General features: G+C 52.2%; 2 protein-coding genes across 4 annotated transcripts; one reads left to right on the top strand and one right to left on the bottom strand.

The window, feature by feature from the left end:
- Nucleotides 1-1,727: 1,727 nt before the first annotated feature.
- LOC127301574 (F-box protein At5g07610) lies at nt 1,728-4,607 on the bottom strand. 3 transcript variants are annotated; one of them, XM_051331843.2, is made up of 3 exons: nt 4,100-4,607; nt 2,638-2,905; nt 1,728-2,550 (listed from the first exon to the last, which is right to left on the bottom strand). In XM_051331843.2, exon 3 carries the CDS (start codon nt 2,537-2,539, stop codon nt 1,868-1,870), a length of 672 nt encoding a protein of 223 aa, XP_051187803.1. In that variant the 5' UTR covers nt 2,540-2,550; nt 2,638-2,905; nt 4,100-4,607; the 3' UTR covers nt 1,728-1,867. The 3 variants fall into 3 exon arrangements, with proteins under 3 accessions (XP_051187803.1, XP_051187801.1, XP_071676362.1); XM_051331841.2 differs by having other exon boundaries at nt 2,638-2,908; XM_071820261.1 differs by lacking the exon at nt 4,100-4,607 and adding an exon at nt 3,429-4,074 and having other exon boundaries at nt 2,638-2,908.
- Nucleotides 4,608-5,724: 1,117 nt separating this feature from the next.
- Nucleotides 5,725-6,848, top strand: LOC127301573 (probable CCR4-associated factor 1 homolog 7). The gene has a single exon (XM_051331840.2). The coding sequence runs from the start codon at nt 5,952-5,954 to the stop codon at nt 6,783-6,785; it is 834 nt and encodes a 277-aa protein (XP_051187800.1). The 5' UTR covers nt 5,725-5,951; the 3' UTR covers nt 6,786-6,848.
- Nucleotides 6,849-20,170: the final 13,322 nt, after the last annotated feature.

The raw sequence follows: 20,170 nt of genomic DNA on the forward strand, positions 1-20,170 counted from the left end.
ACATAAGACGCTTCAGCTGTATGCTTCAATGCCCATTGTTGGTTTTCATAGTCCTCCAGAACATAGACCACTAGTCGAGTCATTACATCTTCATCATCTTGACTCAAAATTGGCATAGTGCAAACGACCTTGGGACTGCTGAATGAAACCATATTCCTCATTATCAGGGGCAGGTATGCTCCTGCATGCTTTCCCCTGAGTATCCCGCACGGCTATAGAATGATCAATGGTGACATAATGCAGACAGCCATTTTTTTTTTTTCGAGAGCACGCGCAAAGCGTGCCTTATCTTTATAGAAGAGAGCAACAACATTTACAAGATTCGGTGACCCGATGCGAACATCGAGCCCGAAAACCCACACACACCCTAACTCCGCCTAAGCCTACTCTCTCGCGACATGAATACTCCTACCTCCCTTCGCTCTCTCCCAGAGCTGGAACTCCTCTCTGATCTCCTGCAGCATTTGCTCGACATTCTTCTGCTTCCTAGTGTCTCCGAAAGCCCTAGCGTTGCGTTGCTTCCAGAGTGTCCATGTCGTGCAGATCACCATGGAGTCGAAACGTTTCCTGTCTATCCTCCTCACTCGTTTGCGGGCCTCCGTCCACCATCTCTGCAGGTTGCCTATGTACCCTGGGTCCGCCATCTGAAGGCTCGCACTATGAAGAACCCTGCACCATACCTGTCTCGCATAGGGGCAAAGCGTTAGAATGTGATCCACATTGTCCTCCTCCTGAAGGCATGTGTAGCAAGCGTTCGGGTGCTCCTGGAGCCCATGTCTCGCCCTCCTGTCCGAGGTCCATAGCCGGTATCTCAGGGCCAGCCATGCAAACATCTTGCATTTCATAGGGGAGAAGGAGCCCCATACTGGCTTACACATGCTCCATCTCACGCTCCCTTGGCAGAGCATGCCGTAGGTATGTTTCGCCGTATATCTGCCAGATTCCACCCCTTTCCAGGAGATGTGGTCCGGGCCTTCAGCCTCTCTCGGCACCGACTCAACTGCCTCCCAAAGAGTGAGACATTCCCTCCAGAGCTCCTCCGTCATCTCTCCCGTCATGTCATCGATCCATCCATCCCCCTGTAAAGCCTCTCCTACAAGCCTCTCATTTTTCCTCCTCGTTGGGACCCTTGCCACCACTTCCGGTGCCAAATCCGCGGCGGTAAATCCGCCAATCCATCTATCCTTCCAGAAGTATGTTGATAGCCCATCTCCCACATGGAAGTGTGCGAGGCTCTGAAACACCTCCTCTGCCTCAGGGTCCTTGAGCTCTGGCAAGCCCTGCCATGGCCTTGTCCTGTCTGTGCGTCGAAGCCAGAACCATCTCACTCTAAGCGCCAAACCTTGCAGCCTCAGGTCCTTAACTCCAAGACCGCCAAACACCTTTGGCTTGCAGATGGCTTTCCATGCCACCAGGCATTGCCCACCTTGCACCTCCTCCTTGCCAGCCCAAAAGAACGCTCTCATCCACTTGTTAATCTCCTCCAGCAGCCACACAGGGGCCTCAGCCACAACCATTTGGTGCACCGCCCTAGCCGCCACCACCGAATTAACCAACACAAGCCTCCCCTCTCTCCGGATGAGCCCTCTCTGCCACGATGGCACACTTTTGATTACCTGGTCCAGCATAGGTTGCCACTCCGCCTTCGTCAGCGGTCTGAGCGCCAACTGAAGCCCCAAATATCTAATTGGGAACTGTGCCAACTCACAACCAAGAATTCTGGTTGTCCTCACCTCATCCTCCTGCGTGCCACGAATCAGGGTGGCCGACGTCTTCCTATAGTTGACTTTCAACCCCGAGGCCTCGCCAAAAAGGCCTAGAATTTGTTTCACGGCCCACAACTCCGAGCGCTCCGGCTTTATGAAAATCACCACATCATCCGCATAGACCGATATCCTCTTGACAATGTACGATCAAAAGGGAGAACATCATTGTCCTCACTGTGAACTCGTTCTCCAGTTTCAGAGGAGTACACCTCCACTCGGTTGAGCAATGGAGGGAAACGCTCATAGTCCACAAAGAATTCAAATACATAGAAGTGGGGTGACACGGCGGGATTGAAACCCAGAAATCTAATCCGCCTCATGTGGCCAAGTTTGGAATCCGGCAATGCAACCCACTCTTTTGTTGTAGGATTGCACACGAAGTCATGGAATTCTGTCATATCCCCGATAGGATCACATGCACAGAGGATAAGGCCGTTGCAGCTGTTCAAGGGAAAGACGCGTGTGTGGACTGGAAGGAAGTCAAACGAGGGTGAGATCAACGGGGGGGCTCTGCCAGAGACATTAGTGAAATGGAGAACTGACCATGGCATGGTATCGGTATCGTCGTCATGCATAGTGAAGAAGCCAGCCAGGGTCTGGGCAAGCTTCTTACGGTTTACGGAGTGTGAGATGAGGTCCCTCCATGTCCTGGACACACACTTGAAGCGACAGACCGATCTGGCAGGGAGGCGAGAGAGGATCTCAACGACAAGGTCATTGGTTAGTCTGTACGCAGGGCACCTCCTTCTCTTTGACCTTCTACCCTTCAACATCTCGAGAAGCTCTATGAAATGTAAATGGAGCAGAGGTCAAGATACGAGCGTTGAAGCAGAAACAGGTTTACAATAACGGATGGATGATGTTGCCGTACCTTAAGTGGTCGCAAGGACCTCTGGGTATGCTAGAGCAGCCGGCAGGACACTACGACCAGAAGGGAAAATCAACTCAGTCAATTCATTGCTTCTTGCTGGTATTGAAGATCCATGGCATTTTGGTGCGCCGTGTTGGAGGTATATATATGCTTGTTTCTTCTAACTTGGCGGTGCCTTCTTATGCACAATTTGAGACTTCATCCGATGAGATGTCTCTATCTCAACAGGTTAAACAGGGTATGCATGTTTCTTCTGACTTGGTGGTACCTTCTGATGGACAATTTGAGAATTCATTGGATAAGATGTCTCTGTCTCATTGGGTTTTCACAAGTCAACTCTCCGAAACAAGTTCATTACTAAATTTGAGTGGTAACATGGACACGTACCCCTCTCATTCAGAAGAGGTTAAATAATTAACGATGATGAACGAAATTGTGAAGTTTCCCCATAAAAGAACTAGGGTACCATATTTTGAACAAAGCATAACGACTAACGGGTACTAGTTGAAAGAACCAAATGTGCAGATATCACTATTTATTTAGAAATACTCGTAAGTCTAATTCTTCGGATTGAAATTATGTAGGATAACAAGAGTCCTTTGCTGTTGATGTCCTTTAAAACTGCAACCTGCTATATTCCAAGTAGGTAAATCAATCTGTATAGTAGATACATCAATGTCCTGACTTTGATCAATTGGTACATGGTTGATAACTGACATAAGCAAATATAATATGAGGCTGAACTAAACAAGTTTAAAAACAACATGGCTAAGCATCTTTGGCTATTTTACCTTTGCTACATCCGTTGACTTCATCCATTTACATTGCTTAAAGTCTCAAGGTAGTTTGGTACATGACAGTGTACCACTACCAAGAGATTACCTAGTTCAAAGTTTCTGTCATTTTTAGTCCGCTCAGAGCTTGAGTAGATTGAATCAATACTGTATCAATTCAAAGAAAAATAAAATTCCATAGTCATTTGAAGTATTGAACACTAAGCAGAAATGAAAAATCATAGGCGGCTAGGCGTACCAGTCCTTAGAGCATCTATAGCATCTTGTCCGTATTTAGTTGTCTATATTTCCATATAGACAATGGTATAAAAATATTCACTCTCAACATATTCTAGTTGTCCAGCAGATTGTCTGTATTCCCTCTCCTATATTTTAATAATATCATATAACCACCATTTCAACTACCAACAATGCCAATTTCTAGCCGTAGCAATTTCTGTAGAAGAACATAGTCGTCGTCCTCAGCAACACTAGCAGTGGTAATTTCTAGCAATAGCGATTTCTATACAACCTCGTAGCAGCAGAATCAAGATCAACCGAAACTAATTATTATCCTTTAGCCCATATTACACTTCAGGCGGTGCAGGATGCTTCATTTCGCTAAACATTTGGTAATGTAAAGAATTCATATATGGCACGAGAACTAGCAGTGAGCAAGCACATCTTACCTCTCGCGCTACCTCCCCAGAATGATCTCTCAGCGATATCAAGCAGCGCCACAATCAGCGATATCAAGCAGCAGCAGCGCATCTACCTTTTCTTCCTCTCTGCAACAGTACTACCAGAAGTCAGCATCAGCATCGACTCGTATCTCTCACTTCTCATTTTCAGCAATAGCGGTTAGCAGCAGATAGTATTCAATTAGCAGCAGCAGCCAAGTTCAGTTAGGAATGCAGCAAAATTCAGTTACTCCACGGCTCCACCGCCGGGCGCATCCCATGCCTCTCTCCTCTCCTTCTCCCCCACCACTCCAAAAAAGTTGCCAATCCTCTTTCCCCCGGGCGCGGCGCCCACATCCATGGCGCAGGCGGCCAAACCTAGGCGCAGCAGCGGCCCCCAGCGCCTTCCCTCCTCAGCTGTTCCGGCGGCCGACCTTGCCTGCCCATTCCCCTCACCCGCTGCTCTCTCTAGATGCGATCGGCACTTGGCACATGGCACAGGAGGCAGGGAGCAGAAGAGTAAAATGCATGGCCGTCCTTATTCTTTCCACAAAATGCCATTTGAAACGGGGCAAGGTAAAAAAAAGAATTATACAATCTCCGTTGGAAATAAGTGACTCAATTTTATTTAGACAAGAATGTAAAAGCTTTAGTTCAATTCAGTTCAATTTTGAATTAAAGTCTCGACATTTATTATGGGTAGGAGGGAGTATGTGTATTCGTTTGTACCATTCCTTTATATTTAGCGGATAACTAGTGGCTCCGTAGGAATATTCCCTATTGCTATGTTGCTCCTTAGAATCAAACAAGCCGAAAACCTTCAAAATTACAATGATCAAACCCCAAGTAAAAGAAAATCCACCAACCTCTCCATTTCTTCTTGTTTTTTTTTTTTGTGTGGAAACAAAACAAAACTCTCTATTCCTATGTTGCTCCTTTGAATCAAACAAGCCCCAAACCTTCAAAACACATCCACGAGATCCCAAGGAACTCCATGACCAATTGTAGGAGACATACAATTTTATTCCCACTCTGTACTCAAATAAGTGTCTCGGTTGAAATCTGAACTTATAGAGCATATCAACATTTTATTTGCAAGAGTCTGCGGATGTAATAAAATGGAACCATGTCATGAACCATTTCTTTATTAATGTATGAGGTAATTCGTTAAAAGTGTCAAGATGTATTTAGACACATTTTAGTTGTAGATACATCTATTTCTTGAAAAAAATAAAATATTTATATTTTAGAATAGATCAACCTAGTATAGATAAAACAAAGGTAGAGAAAGGGAAAGAAATAACGTGAGAAAGGGAGATTTACAATCACCAAACCCAATTCAAAGAAAATCCACCAACCTCTCCTTCTCTTATTGGAAGGAAGCAAAACAAAACCAAATTGCTCATCTACCCTTTCCCTGGTTTCCTTGGTTGCTCGTTCCAATCCACAGCCTATGCCCCCTGACGTGCCACCCTCACCTCCACACGAAAATTGGGCCCACCGGGCAGGAAGACAGATCCCTCTGCACGCTCTCGTCCGGCAATCATGCCGCGGGTCCCGCCATCGGTGGGTCCCGCCACGTGGCACCAACCCTACCCTACCCGGGCGGCGCACGTCACCCACTTTCCCCATTCGTCCCTCCCTCATCTCATCTTCTTCCCCACCGAATCCCCAATCCCAAGCTCCCCTCCTCCGCCTGCCCCCTAGATCTCCTCCTCCCGCCGCGCCCCACGGCGGCGCCCACCCGCGCCGGTGACCCGTGGTCCCCGCCGCTCCACCCTCCATCCATCCCGCCAACCGTAGCAGCTTCCAGGAAGGACAAGCGTCGAAAAAGCTCGAATCTTTGGATGCGCGGCAGCCGATGGCGACGCCGGCCGTCGAGAAGCCCGAGGGGGTGGAGATCCGCGAGGTGTGGGCGGACAACCTCGAGGCCGAGTTCGCGGTGATCCGGGACCTCGTGGACGACTACCCGTACGTGGCCATGGACACGGAGTTCCCGGGCGTGGTCTGCCGCCCGCTGGGCACCTTCAAGTCCCCCGCCGACTTCAACTACGCCACGCTCAAGGCCAACGTCGACATGCTCAAGCTCATCCAGCTGGGCCTCACCTTCTCCAACTCCGACGGCACCCTCCCCACCCCAAACAACCGCCCCTGCGTCTGGCAGTTCAACTTCCGGGGCTTCGACCCGCGCACCGACGTGGCCGCCGCCGACTCCATCGACCTGCTCCGGCGCAGCGGGATCGACTTCGCGCGCCACGCCTCCGACGGCGCCTGCGCGCGCCGCTTCGCCGAGCTGCTCATGTCCTCCGGCGTCGTGCTCAACCCGGACATCCACTGGGTCACCTTCCACAGCGGCTACGACTTCGGGTACCTCCTCAAGCTGCTCACCGGCTCAACCCTGCCCGACACCAGCGCGGGGTTCTTCGACCTCATCCGGATCTACTTCCCCGTCGTCTACGACATCAAGCACCTCATGCGCTTCTGCAACAGCCTCCACGGCGGCCTCAACAAGCTCGCCGAGCTGCTCGACGTCGAGCGGGTCGGGATCTGCCACCAGGCGGGATCCGACTCCCTGCTCACCGCGCTGTCGTTCAACAAGCTCAAGGACTCCTACTTTGGCGGGTTGACCGAGAGATACGCCGGTGTGTTGTATGGTCTAGGCACGGAGGGCGGGGAAACCACCTCTGTTCACTGAGTTATGGATAGTCTAAAATAAATCATCAACTTTTATTTATCACAAGAGAAATCTGTCTGTCTGCTCAAATGTGTGTGATTTTCTTCTGACTGTCCTTTTACCTGGCGCCTAAAAAGGTACCACTTTTTACCCTTATACCTACCTGTGGTATTCCTCAATTGCTTCGTTTACCTTACATGACAGACTTGGTTTTGCTTGGTAAAGTTGATTCAACATAAAATTCTACTATGCTAACCTTTCAAACCATCTGTAGAGTTATTGAACACGTATCCCTTCTTTTCTCATTTCTTATTAGAAGCTTATCAACAAAGAGTATCAAATACTACTCGTTTTGTGCATTCCTTTCGGGGAATCGCCTACTCTGGCAGGCGCATGACTAACTGTGGTAGTCAAGGACGCCACGATTATATCTCTAGTTAGTCCAGGTTATCTAATATATTTGATCACTCAAATTAGTGTCATGCTACCATATTTGTAGAATTCTGTTTAGTTTCAAAAGTAGCAATGACTGCATTATGTGAAGAGGGGCATCATGTATTAGGGAAGTCAAACGGAAAAACCAAAAGGAAAATTTGCCAGGACATGCCAGCCTCATTGTACCAGGGACAAGACAGGATTCGAGTGCCACCCTTTCCGGTTACGCCCATCATCACATCATCTTCGTTTGTTCCTCCGTCTCTTTTATCATAGCATTTATGTAGCTTACAGAGTGAGCCCTTTAGTTATGGTCATAAATGCTGTATTGTCCTGTAATAATCATTTTCTGGAAGTATGGACATTTAGGTTCGTGTGTTGGCTATTCAGTTCTTAACTGGTATGCATTTTTTATGTGTGATCAGTGATTTTGCATCGACTTCCTGTTGAAGCTTACAGTTACATTTACATGTAACTTTGTAGTTCCCATATCATACACTCATTTGCATTCGCTCTTCTACGCCATTTTATGAGTTCCCCAATACCCCGGTCAATAAAGTACAGATCAAATAATGCTGAACTGAACTAGATGGTGAAGGATTGGGGAACACAAGTAGGTTTAAAAACCGATCATTTATATCACAGATGTTACATATGGAGCATGTTGTGCAATTGGCCAAGTGAGATGAGCTTTTGTCTCTGTGCATAACCTTCAAAGTGATTTGTCTTTGCATTTGTGCTTTATGATCTGATGATCCCCGATTTTTTTCTATGTTCCCTTTGCTTCCCGCGCTCTTCTTGTAATGTCCTTGCTTACTGCAGATTGTGTGCCAATAGCGCCTCACTTTTAATCTTAAAATGGGAGCATCTCGTATATTGCTGCTATGGTATTCTTCCTTCTAAAATATATTCTACTGCATCTTGTATTTGCAAGTATATAGCTGTTTGTAACTTTGTTGGCATTGCTGTCTTGCGTAATCAAAGGTTTGGTGAGAGGTTTAGTTCCTAGGACAAGCCTGCTTTACTGTGCATCAATCATGATAAATCAGTGATTTTTTGCTGTCTGGCAAGTGAATGTTCTCTTGATGTGTTTCTCATTTTGAAATGCACTGGTTATCCTGTGATGTCAATAGCTTTAGTGCGCCCGGCGCTTTATGTTGGTATATGTGAATGTAGAGTGTGCACCTGAACATCTGCTCAGTTTAGATTTTACAATGCTGGTCTCTGTGTTTTCTATGCAAACTCTTGCTATTTCTTTGCTTCTTTTAAAGAGATAGATTTGATATTAACAAGAGCTGAATTAGAATCCAGCAATTTGTCTTACTCTAGTGTGACTCAGAAGAAAGATTGTTGATGTTAGTTATCCAAATTGAACTTTACCAGGCATTTGGTAATCTTTCTCAGAGTTGTAGCTTAGGTCTTGCTTTCCTTTTTGAAGAGATTTATAGTTTGATTTTGCATGCCAGAGAGAATTACTAGTATCTGCACTCCAGTATTAGTATAAGAGTTACCGCCACATCTACTGTATCACTTTACGTGGTCTATCTCTCTATAGCTTTTGGTTTCAGCGTTCCTTTTAGGAGGTTATGCTTCCTGTTTGTATGAGCAAAAACATCTTCAAAGCAAGTGTTTCATGTGGATATCTGTATGATCATTTGTTCTGGTCTCATTTGGTCAGTGCATCCTGTATGACTTTTTTAAACCAAAGGTGCGATTCTCTCCTCTTGCCGTGAAGCAATTTGTCTTACTCTAGTGTGTGAGTTGAGATATGTTAGTTTATCTTCTTGGTTTACTGTGGAATTGGATCATTGCATCATTTGACACATGGTTAACATTTTGGGTTCCATGTCTTATCGGAGAATTTCTTCTGCTCCTTCACGACTGTTTGATGAACCTGCTGTTTCTGCTTCTACGCATGCCTAGCTTCTTCAGTAGCTGGTGCATGTCAGATGTCAATTGTATTTCTGAGATGCTATAGTTCGGATTCTCTGTCTGGTCATAGATATTTCATCCAATCCCCCATTCTATGAGTTCCTCGTCAACAAGCTGCAGATCAAACAATATTGAATTGAGATAAATGGTAAAGGGATAGCAATACGTTTACATGGACCATGTTGGGTGCATATCAACTGGCAAGTGATATGGGAACTATATGTTCTTTCGGCTCTGTGCATAACCACTCAAATAGATCAGAGAACAGTTCCTTTCTTGGTAATTTTTATGTGAATTTTATTAGGATTTGTGCTTCATAATTCTGACGATTACTAATTGTATCATGTTTCCTTTGCTTCACTTGCTTCTTGCTGTAGTGCCTTTGTTTACTAGATTGTTTGCCTGAATAGCTCCTCACTTTTATGGAGCATCTCAGTTCTTTGTAGTACATCTTGTTTGTTGCTGCTACGTATTCATTCTACGGTAATATGGTTGTCTGAATCTTATGGGCCTTCCTAAATTACAGAGAGTTAATGCTTCATTAATCATCTTCATTAAGCATGTGCAGTACATAGCTCTTCGTAATTTTGTTGGTATTGCTGTTTGTGTAGCTCAATGGTTTGATGAGAGGCTTAGGCCCGAGGGCAACCCTATTTTACCGTGCATAACTCATGAGAAATCAGTCATTGTTTGTCGTCAGGCAACTGATTCTTCTCTTGATGTGTTTCTTATTTTGTAATGTGGTGTCCATCCTGATAATTGATAGCTTTAGTGTGCCTTGTATTTCACGTTGGTGAGTGTGGAGTGTGTGTTTCGTCTATTCAATTTTTGCAGTGTAGGACTGTTTTCAGTGAACTCATATTGTTTTGCTTCTGCTTTTCTTGAACAAATAGCTTCAAAATCTACCAGAGGTGGGTTGGAATCAGAAATATTTCTTTCCAACTCTGGTGTGATTCAGCAGCATGAATATAGATGTTACTCATCCAGATCAAACTCATATCTACAATGTGAATGGTCAAGTTCTTCTGATGCCATTTTAATTTGTGCAGGCAGATCTGTGTTTTGTTGCTTCATTTTGCATGTAGTAGATGGTTACTGGTCCAACTATAACATCAGTTGTTATGGTCGGTTTGACCTATACACATAGGAAGCCCACTAGTGGCTAGTTATGGGCTTAGCCCAAGTAAATTAGGGGCTTAGCCCAAGTAAATTAGGGTTTCGAGGAGGCCGTCCTCCTATATAAACACTTGTATCCCTTCAAGATTAATCAGACAATAATTCAGTATCATTACTGTCTCGTCTCTTGAAGGGAGACGGGAGAACCCTAGCCCCGCCGCACCAGCCCTAGCCGCCTCCTTCTTCCTCCGCGACGGCGCCGAGCTCCCCAACCTCTCCGCCCTCACTTCCACCCTTACAACCTTCGCCCTAAACCCCGGTAGAACCCTAGTCTCTACCAATTTGGTATCAGATTGCCTAGGTCTCATGGGTTCCAACAGCCCCCCCGTCGACACCATCGCCGCCACGTCCACCGCCACCAACATCACTCCCGCCGCCATGACCGGCGCTCACGCGCTGCAGGGGGCCGCCGCCGCCAACAATGGAGACCAGGCCGCCGCCGTCCCCACGGGCCTCGACCTCCTGCCCGCTACTTTGGCGGACCTCGCCGACAGCCTTCGCGCCATCCGCTTCGAGCTCGCGGAGATCAGGGCCGGCCAGCACCCGCCGCCCCCCTCGACCGCTGTTCCGCCGCCGCCGCCGCGCCGCCACCGGCCGCCGCTACGCCGCCGCCCCACCGACCGCCGCTACGCCGCCGCCACCGCCCGCCTTCGCTGCCAGCCATGGCCGGCCCGCATGGTGGCCGCCGTCGCCCTCGCCGATCCCCACGTGGACCGACGCGGCGCCCGTCTACACCCATATCGCGCCGCGGACGACGGTCCAGCCCGCCCGCCCATCGCCCTGGCGGTCTGGCGGGTTTGCGGGGCCCTTCGCCGCAAGCACGTCCGTCAACCCAAGCCGCCGGGCGGACACCCCGAGGTTCCGCCCGTGGCACCGCAGCCGCCCGCTTCACGAAGGCGGAGTTCGCCACCTACGACGGCGCCACCGACCCCGAATCGGCCGAACCGGTGTGAGCAGCTTTTTCGGGGCAGCGGACGCTCAGCACCGACCGCACATGGATCGCCTCCAATCACCTACGGGCGCCGCGCAGACTTGGTACTACGCCCTCGAGCGGGACGAGGCGGGATGCCGCCTTGGGAGCGTTTCCGCGACCTGTGCCTCCAGCGGTTTGGGCCGACCCTCCGTGGCAGCCGCCTTGCCGAGCTGGGACGCCTCGCCTTCACCACCACGGTCCAGGACTTCGCCGACCGCTTTCGAGCGCTCGCGTGCCATGCCCCGGGCGTCTCGGCACGCCGGCGCGCCGATCTCTTCGTCGGCGGCCTCCCGACTACATCCGCGTCGACGTCGAGATGCGTGAGCCAGCGGACCTGCAGACGGCCATGTACTACGCACGAGCCTACGAGCAGCGCGCCCTCGCCATGCGGCGGGTCTACGCGCAGCGTGGCAGCGCTCGTCCCGCGCCCCGCCCGCTCCGACGCCCACCGCCCCGCCACGCCCGCACCGGCCGCTGCGCCGCGCTGCCCTCTGCGCCATCTCGGCCCTTCAAACGGCCGACGGCTGCGGAGCAGCTTGAGCGGCGCCGCCGTGGGCTGTGCTTCAACTGCGACGAGAAGTACGCGCCGGGCCACACGTGCGCCCGCCTCTTCTACTTGGAGACCGTCGACGACGCCGACGTTGAGGCCCTCACCGCCGAGCTCGCGGCCGCCACCGTCACTGAGGCCGGTGTCACGACCTACGCGCCAGTCGACGCGTCCGCCTTCGTCGTGTCTCTCCATGCTATGGCGGGCATCAAAACGGCCAAGACGATGCTGCTTCCGGTGACGATCAAGGGGGAGCGCCTCACTGCGCTGGTGGACACGGGCTCCACGCACAATTTCCTGTCCAACACCGCCATGCGCCGCCTCGCTCTCCAGCCGGCGGGATCGGAGAAGTACAGCGTCACCGTCGCCAACGGGGATCGTCTTACGTGCCAGGGCGTGGCGCGACAGGTTCCCGTGCTCGTAGGCGACGAGCCGTTCTCCATCGACTGCGTCGGCATCGACTTGGGCTGCTACGACTTCATCCTCGGCGTCGACTTCCTGAGCACCTTAGGCCCCATCCTGTGGGACGTCGACGTGCTGTCCCTCATCTTCTGGCGCGAGGGCGGCCGCCGTGTTCACTGGACGGGCGTGGGCAGCACTGGCACATCCCCGCAGCTACACCTGATGGCCGCCGCGCTAGACGAGGCGCATCCGCTCCTGGCCGCCCTACTGCAGCAGCACGGCGACCTCTTCGACGAGCCGCAGGGCCTCCCTCCCTCGCGACCCTGTGACCACCGCATCCACCTGCTGCCGAACACGGCACCTGTAGCTGTGCGGCCGTACCGGTACCCCCAGCTGCAGAAGGACGAGCTCGAGCGCCAGGTGGCGGTCATGCTGGCACAGGGCATCATACGGATCTCGACGTCACCATTCTGCGCCCCCGTGCTCCTGGTGTGCAAGACCGACGGCACGTGGCGTTTCTGCATCGACTTCCGCGCCCTCAACACCGTCACGTCCAAGGACAAGTTCCCCATCCCCGTCGTGGATGAGCTCCTGGATGAGCTGCATGGCGCGCGCTTTTTCACCAAGCTCGACTTGCGCTCGGGCTATCATCAGGTGCGCATGCACCCGGACGACATCGCCAAGACGGCGTTCCGCACTCACCATGGCCACTACGAGTTTTTGGTGATGCCGTTCGGCCTCTCCAATGCGCCGGCAACCTTCCAGGCTCTGATGAACGACGTGCTCAGCCCCTACTTACGCCGCTTTGTGCTTGTTTTCTTTGATGATATTTTGATCTACAGCGCATCCTGGGCGGAGCACCTGCAACACGTGGCCATCATCTTCAACGAGCTTCGAGCGCATTGTCTTCACCTCAAGCGCTCGAAGTGCTCGTTTGGCACGACCTCCGTCGCATACTTGGGCCACGTCATCTCCGCCGACGGTGTCGCGATGGACGCGGACAAGGTCGCTGCCGTCGCCGCCTGGCCAACGCCCCAGTTGCCACGAGCTCTTCGCGGATTTTTGGGCCTCGCCGGATACTACCGGCGCTACATCCAGGACTTCGGTCTCATCGCCGCGCCCCTTACGCGCCTGCTTCGCCGCGACGCTTTCTCCTGGGACGAGGAGGCGGCCACGGCCTTCGCCGCCCTGCAGCGGGCACTCACGACGGGTCCCGTTCTTCAGATGCCGGACTTCGACGAGCCGTTCGTGGTAGACTGCGACGCCTCCGGCATCGGCTTCGGCGCCGTCCTTCACCAGGGCGAGGGTCCACTCGCCTTCTTCAGTCGCCCCTTTGCCGCGCGCCACCACAAGCTCGCCGCATATGAGCGCGAGCTGATCGGGCTGGTCCAGGCAGTGCGCCACTGGCGGGCGTATCTTTGGGGCCGGACATTCCGTGTACGCACGGACCACTACAGCCTGAAGTTCTTGCTGGATCAGCGCCTTTCCACCGTGCCGCAAAACCAGTGGATCAGCAAGCTCTTCGGCTTCGACTTCACCGTCGAGTACCGTCCCGGCCGCCTCAACACAGTCACCGACGCCCTGTCCCGCCGAGACGTTGACGACGCTGCGGACGCATCCACAGTCGGGGCAGCCCTCTGCATCCACTCCGGGCCATCTTTCGCCTTCATCGACGAGGTTCGCCGCGCTACTGCCACGGCTGCGGATGCGCAGCAGCTGCGCCAGCGCCTGGCCGACGGCGAGCTGGCCGCGCCATGGCGCCTGGACGAGGGACTACTCCTCCATGGCCGCCGCATCTTCGTGCCGGATCATGGCGACCTGCGACACCAGGCCTTGTCCTTGGCGCATTCTGCAGGTCACGAGGGCGCCCAGAAGACCCTGCACCGTCTCCGCGCTGATTTTTACATTCCAGGGGATGGCGCCCTGGTGCGCGACTGGGTGCGGGCGTGTGTCACATGCCAGCGGAACAAGACGGAGACGCTCCGTCCGGCGGGCTTGCTACAGCCACTGGACGTGCCGTCCCAGGTGTGGGCGGACATCTCGATGGACTTCATCGAGGGGCTGCCGAAGGTTGGCGGCAAGTCCGTCATCCTCACGGTGGTTGACCGCTTCTCCAAGTACGCGCACTTCATCGCCCTCGGCCATCCCTATACGGCGGCGTCCGTGGCACGCGCCTTCTTCGACGGCATCGTTCGCCTCCACGGGTTTCCATCCTCCATCGTCAGTGATCGTGATCCTGTGTTCACGGGTCACGTCTGGAGGGACCTTTTTGGGTTGGCGGGCGTGAAGCTCCGCATGAGTACGGCGTTTCATCCTCAGACAGACGGCCAGTCCGAGGTCGTCAACAAGATCATCGCCATGTACATGCGCAGCATCACCGGGGATCGTCCGCGAGCTTGGGTGGACTGGCTGGCGTGGGCCGAGTACTGCTACAACACGTCCTACCACTCCGCGCTGCACGCTACTCCCTTTGAGGTGGTCTATGGGAGGCCACCACCGGCGATGCTTCCCTATACGGTTGGCACGGCCCGTACTGAGACGGCGGATGACCTGCTGCGTACCCGCGACGAGATACTGGCTGAGGCGCGCCAGCGACTTCTTCAGGCTCAGCAGCTGGCCAGGAAATACTATGATGCACACCATCGCGAGGCGGAGTTCGCGGTGGGCGATTGGGTCTGGCTACGCCTTCTTCACCGGACGACCCAGTCCTTGGACCCGCGCTCCAGGCGCAAGTTGGGACCTCGTTACGCTGGTCCTTTCCGTGTGCTGGAGCGCATCAGCACGCTCGCCTACCGCCTTGAGTTGCCTGCAGGCTCGCGCCTCCACGACGTCTTCAACGTCGGACTCCTGAAGGCCTACCGGGGCGACCCTCCTTCTGCACCACTAGCTCTTCCACCTACTTCAGATGGGCGTCTAGAGCCTGCCCCGGCGAGTGTGGCTCGTGTGTTGAAGGCCCAGCAGCGCCGTGGTGTTTGGCACGTCTTGGTGCATTGGACGTCTTGGTGCATTGGACCGGCCTGCCCGAGGACGAGGCGACTTGGGAGAAGCTTGAAGATCTCCGCCAGCAGTTTCCAGAAGTTCAGCTCGAGGACGAGCTGTTTGAGAAGGCGGGGAGAGATGTTATGGTCGGTTTGACCTATACACGTAGGAAGCCCACTAGTGGCTAGTTATGGGCTTAGCCCAAGTAAATTAGGGGCTTAGCCCAAGTAAATTAGGGTTTCGAGGAGGCCGTCCTCCTATATAAACACTTGTATCCCTTCAAGATTAATCAGACAATAATTCAGTATCATTACTGTCTCGTCTCCTGAAGGGAGACGGGAGAACCCTAGCCCCGCCGCACCAGCCCTAGCCGCCTCGTTCTTCCTCCGCGACGGCGCCCAGCCGCCGGCGCCGAGCTCCCCAACCTCTCCGCCCTCACTTCCACCCTTACAACCTTCGCCCTAAACCCGGTAGAACCCTAGTCTCTACCATCAGTATATATGTTTTGCTTCTGGATGATACCAGGCGGTGTCAGCATTTCTTTTTAAAGGTTTCGGCTTGAAAACATGATTCACAGCAAATATTTCAGATGGATATCTCTGATCGCTTGTTCCGTATTGAATATCCCAGTGCATTCTAAATTATATGTGAGACCTCTTAGTTTATCTCCGTGTTGCTTGTATAGCGAGTGATTTACCGTGTAGCTTGTCATTTTGATTTGAGAAGCTCTGCCTATAGTTTCATCGCTTTTCACGCAGCCCAGCCAGCCTTCTTTGATGAAGACAGAACCTAGGAGTACTGTTTACTGTGTAGCTTGTCATTTTGATTTGAGAAGCTTTGTTTGTAGTTTCATCACTTTTAGCTCAGCCCAGCCTTCTTCGATGAAGACGGAACCTAGGAGTACTGTTCGCTGTGTAGCTTATCATTTTGATTTAAGAAGTTTCGTCTGTAGCTTCATCATTTTTTCTTCCATGTATGCCCGGCCGGTGCTTCAGTGCGGCAAAAGGCAGGCAGGATCATTGCATTATTTGACGCATGGTTTACATATTGGTTTACATGCCTTGTCGGAGAACTTCTTATGCACCTTTAGGACTGTTTGATGTATAGTGTGGTCTTCTGTCCTGAAGATGAGACAGAACCTGCTATTTTTTGCTTGTACGCATGCCTGACTTCTTCAATAACTGGTGCTTTTTAGATGTCAATTGTGTTTCTGTGATGCGCTAGTTCTGAATCTGTATATCTGTTCACAGAATGTTCATCCAACCCAATTGCAGATCCAACAATATTGAATTCAACTAAATGGTACTGGGATAGAAATAGGTTTACATGGACTATGTTTATATGCCCTTTTGACTCGGTGCATAACCACTGATATATAGGTTAGAGAACTGATCCTTTGTAATTTCTATGTGAATTTTCTTAGGATTTGTGCTTCATAATTCTGACGATCGCTAATTTTAGCATGTTCCCTTTGCTTCGCTTGCTCCCGTTGGCCGTTGTAGTGCCTTTGCTTACTGTAGATTATTTGTCTCAATAGTTCCTCACATTGAATCTTATTCTTATCATGGAGATATTCAGTTCTTTCTAGTACGTCTTGCTTGTTGTTGTCTTGCTTGTTGCTGTTACGTGTTCATTCTATGGTGATATGGTTGTCTGAAAATAGCCCGTGCTAAAGCACAAATAGTTCATGCTTCATCGAGCATGTCCCAATAGCCCAATACATAGCTCTTTGTAATTTTGATGGTATTACCGTTCTTGTAGCTCAATGGTTTGATTAGAGGCTTAGGCTTGGGGGCAACCCCGCTTTGCTGTGGGTCATTCATGAGAGAAATCAGTCATGTTTTTGCTGCCAGGCAACTGAATCTTCTCTTGGCATGCTCATTGATTATTTTGTAATGCGGCGGTTATCGTGATGATCGACAGCCTTAGTGTGCCTAGTATTTCTTTGGTGAATGTGGACTGTGCACCTAAACATTTCCTGTATTTATTTTGTAATAATATAGGCCTGCTTTCAATGTGCATTCTTGTTGTTACTTCGCCTTTCTTAAACAAATGTAGCTTCAGAATCTACCAGAGGTGAATTGGAATGAACAGTATATGTTTGCCAGCTTTGGTGGTGTGGTTCAGCAGAATGAACATACTGATGTTACTCAAACTCTTCTCGAGGATGTCAGTTGTCATCCTTGGTTTCATTTTCGCCACTCCGGCATCTTCGTCTGAATGATTTATAGGTGGGCTTTTCTATTTTTATTCCCTGAAATCAGACTTGTGTTTTGTAGCTTGACGTGTTGATGAGAGTTACCGCTAAACCTACAGCATCGGTATGCATGTTCTGCTTCTGTGTGACACCTGTCGTTAGCAGCGTATTTGAGATGCATGTTCTGCTTTTGTGTACAAGTGAAAACATGTTGGCAGCAAATATTTGAGATGGATATCTGTATTATGGTCACGTGGTGTATATGAAATTACAGTATTTGTGAGGCATGTTAGGTATCCGTGTTTGCTTGTAGCTGCTGTCATTCTTCTAATCTGGTAGGTTCGTCTGCTGTTTCATCACTGTTTCACGCAGCCCAGACTTCTTCGATGAAGACGGATCTAGGTGTACTGTTTACCCTTCCACGCATGCTTTGCGGCCGGTGCCTCTCAGCTGTCAATTGACAATGGTGTTCTTTAAACTATAGTGCGATTCTTGATTCAGGCCCGTCGGTGCGGCAAAAGGCAGGGGTCACTTGGAGCGTGATTGGTTTGCCCAGTGTTCGACGCCGCCACCGGGCGCGGTACTATTCGCCTCTCCTCGTCTAGAAAAGAACTCGGGGATTTGTTGTTTGTTGCCACTGCGCTCGCCGACCTCGTTGTTGTTAGAGCATCCCGAAGAGGCCCCCGAGCCAACTTTTTCCAATCCGGACCGTGTTATTCTGTTCAGTCGCGCCCCTGGTTCCTCGATTTCGTCCGGATTTGGGCCTAAATTCATCCGGCGAGCCCACGCCATCCCCGGCCCCCCGGGGAGCGCTTGGGGACTCCGGACGAAACGAAAGCGCGCGAAACGTCGAGGAAACTTCCCGCGCGTCTGGTGGCCCCAAATTGTCGGCGAGAGACACCGATCGTCGTCCTCATCGCATCGTCTTCCGCGCGCTGTAAAAGCCCGCCGCCGGTCAGCATTCGCCGGCCGCGTAGCTTCCACGCGGCGAGTTAATGCCGTCGCCTCGGTTTCACGCGCGCCTACCACTATTTATCGCCGAACTACCGCGTCTGCCCCGCATTCACCTCATCGCTCACCTTCCCCAAATCTTCCCCAAGCTCGCACGAACCCGCGGCGACCACAACAATGGCGAACGACGTTTCGGCCGCCGCTCTCTCCACCAATGGGAGGGGCGGCTCCTCCACATGGCGGGCTACCCGGCGCCGCCGGACTTCCGCGCGCCGGGAGGATGGAGGCTGAGCGCAGGCGGCGTGCCGATCCCGCCGCCGCCAACGGGCGGGGGCGCACTCGAAGCGGCGATCGACGAGGTGCTCGTCACTCTCAGTGACGAGCAGCGCGCGGATCCACGCTTCTTCCCCGACAACTACGAAGCGTGGACCGCGTTCTTCCGGCGCAGGTACGAACGCGAACTCGCCGCGTACGACGGCCCTCCTCCTCCTCCGGCAAGGAACAACGCCGCCGGCCGCCGCCGATGGTGGAGCGCCCATGGCCGCACCCTCGAGAATGTGCTCGCGCATATCGAGGACGGGAACTCCCCCGTCCTAGGGATGCCGCCGCCGGTGGCGGCTACCGTGTCGCGCCGGCACGGTAGTTCGTGGATGCCGAGGAGGATGGCGCCATCCTCCTCCTCGTCTGGCTCGCGGTCGGCGTCCAGGTCCGGCGGGTCGACGCCGACCACCGTCAAGAAGGAGTGGGCGTCTCCTTCGACCGTCAAGAAGGAACCGGCGTCGCACCGCCGACCAGAGGGCGCAGCAGCGGCGCCCTCGTCATCCGCGACCAGCCTTCCTCTCCGCAGCGCGGGCAGAAGACGAAGTCGTCGAAGAAGGAGGCCGCCGCGGCCGCCATCAACAACGCCGCAAACAAGCTCGCCGAGGAGGAGGCGAAGCGCGCGGAGGAAGCAGCCGTGGCGGAGGCGATCGCTAGGTCGCTCACGGACCTGGTGCCTGCCGACAACAGCCTCCCCGAGGACGCCGCACTGGAGTGGTCCAGGCGGGACTGGGAGCGCGAGGAGGCGGAGCAGCAGCGACGGCTGCTGGACCTGGCTGCCGCGCGGCAACGCGCCGTCCGCGCTGCCGCACCGTCCGCGCCAACGAACGTCGCGCCCAAGCCCGTCGAGCTGATCAAGCTCGAGGAGAGCAGCGACAACGACCTTTACCGGCCGACGCCGCCACGCGCCAGCGACCCTGGCCAGGGTTCCAGCCGCTGGTACGAGGCGGCGCCGTCCAAGGACGCCGCCAGCTCGAGCGACGACGACGGCGGCGCGGACTACACGACCTTCTACCGCTATTTCGGCATGTAGGAGGCCGCTTTTAGTTTAAGTTAATGTTTTCCTGTCGCTGAATTCAAATATATGTACGAATTCGGCCTATATATGTACGAACTCGCCTATATAAGTTAAATATCACTAAATTCCGTTTATGTTTGCATGAGTTTCGCCTACTTCTGTTCGAATTCGTCGTATTTTGTCAAAAACTTTACATCCGTCCTGGGCTCGCCGCTGGGAAAAATGTGCTCCCCGGGCTAAATTTTCATCCAATCCAGATGAAACTTTCACCGGATTAGGGCGTGGGGAGCCCCAACGAATTGGGGGATGCTCTTAGTGAACTAATGCACTTCCATGTGTATGTAACCAAACGCTGAGTATATTTTCTAAAAACACAAATTGTGGGTAACCAAAAACTATGGTTTCGTTGCTCTCTTGGTACCGAAAAATCGGAAAGTACCATGTGCACATGAGCACAAGTGCTCCTTGGACTTTTGGA

The sequence above is a fragment of the Lolium perenne genome, chromosome 5 (assembly GCF_019359855.2).
Source record: "Lolium perenne isolate Kyuss_39 chromosome 5, Kyuss_2.0, whole genome shotgun sequence".
NCBI classification, from domain to species: Eukaryota; Viridiplantae; Streptophyta; class Magnoliopsida; order Poales; family Poaceae; genus Lolium; species Lolium perenne.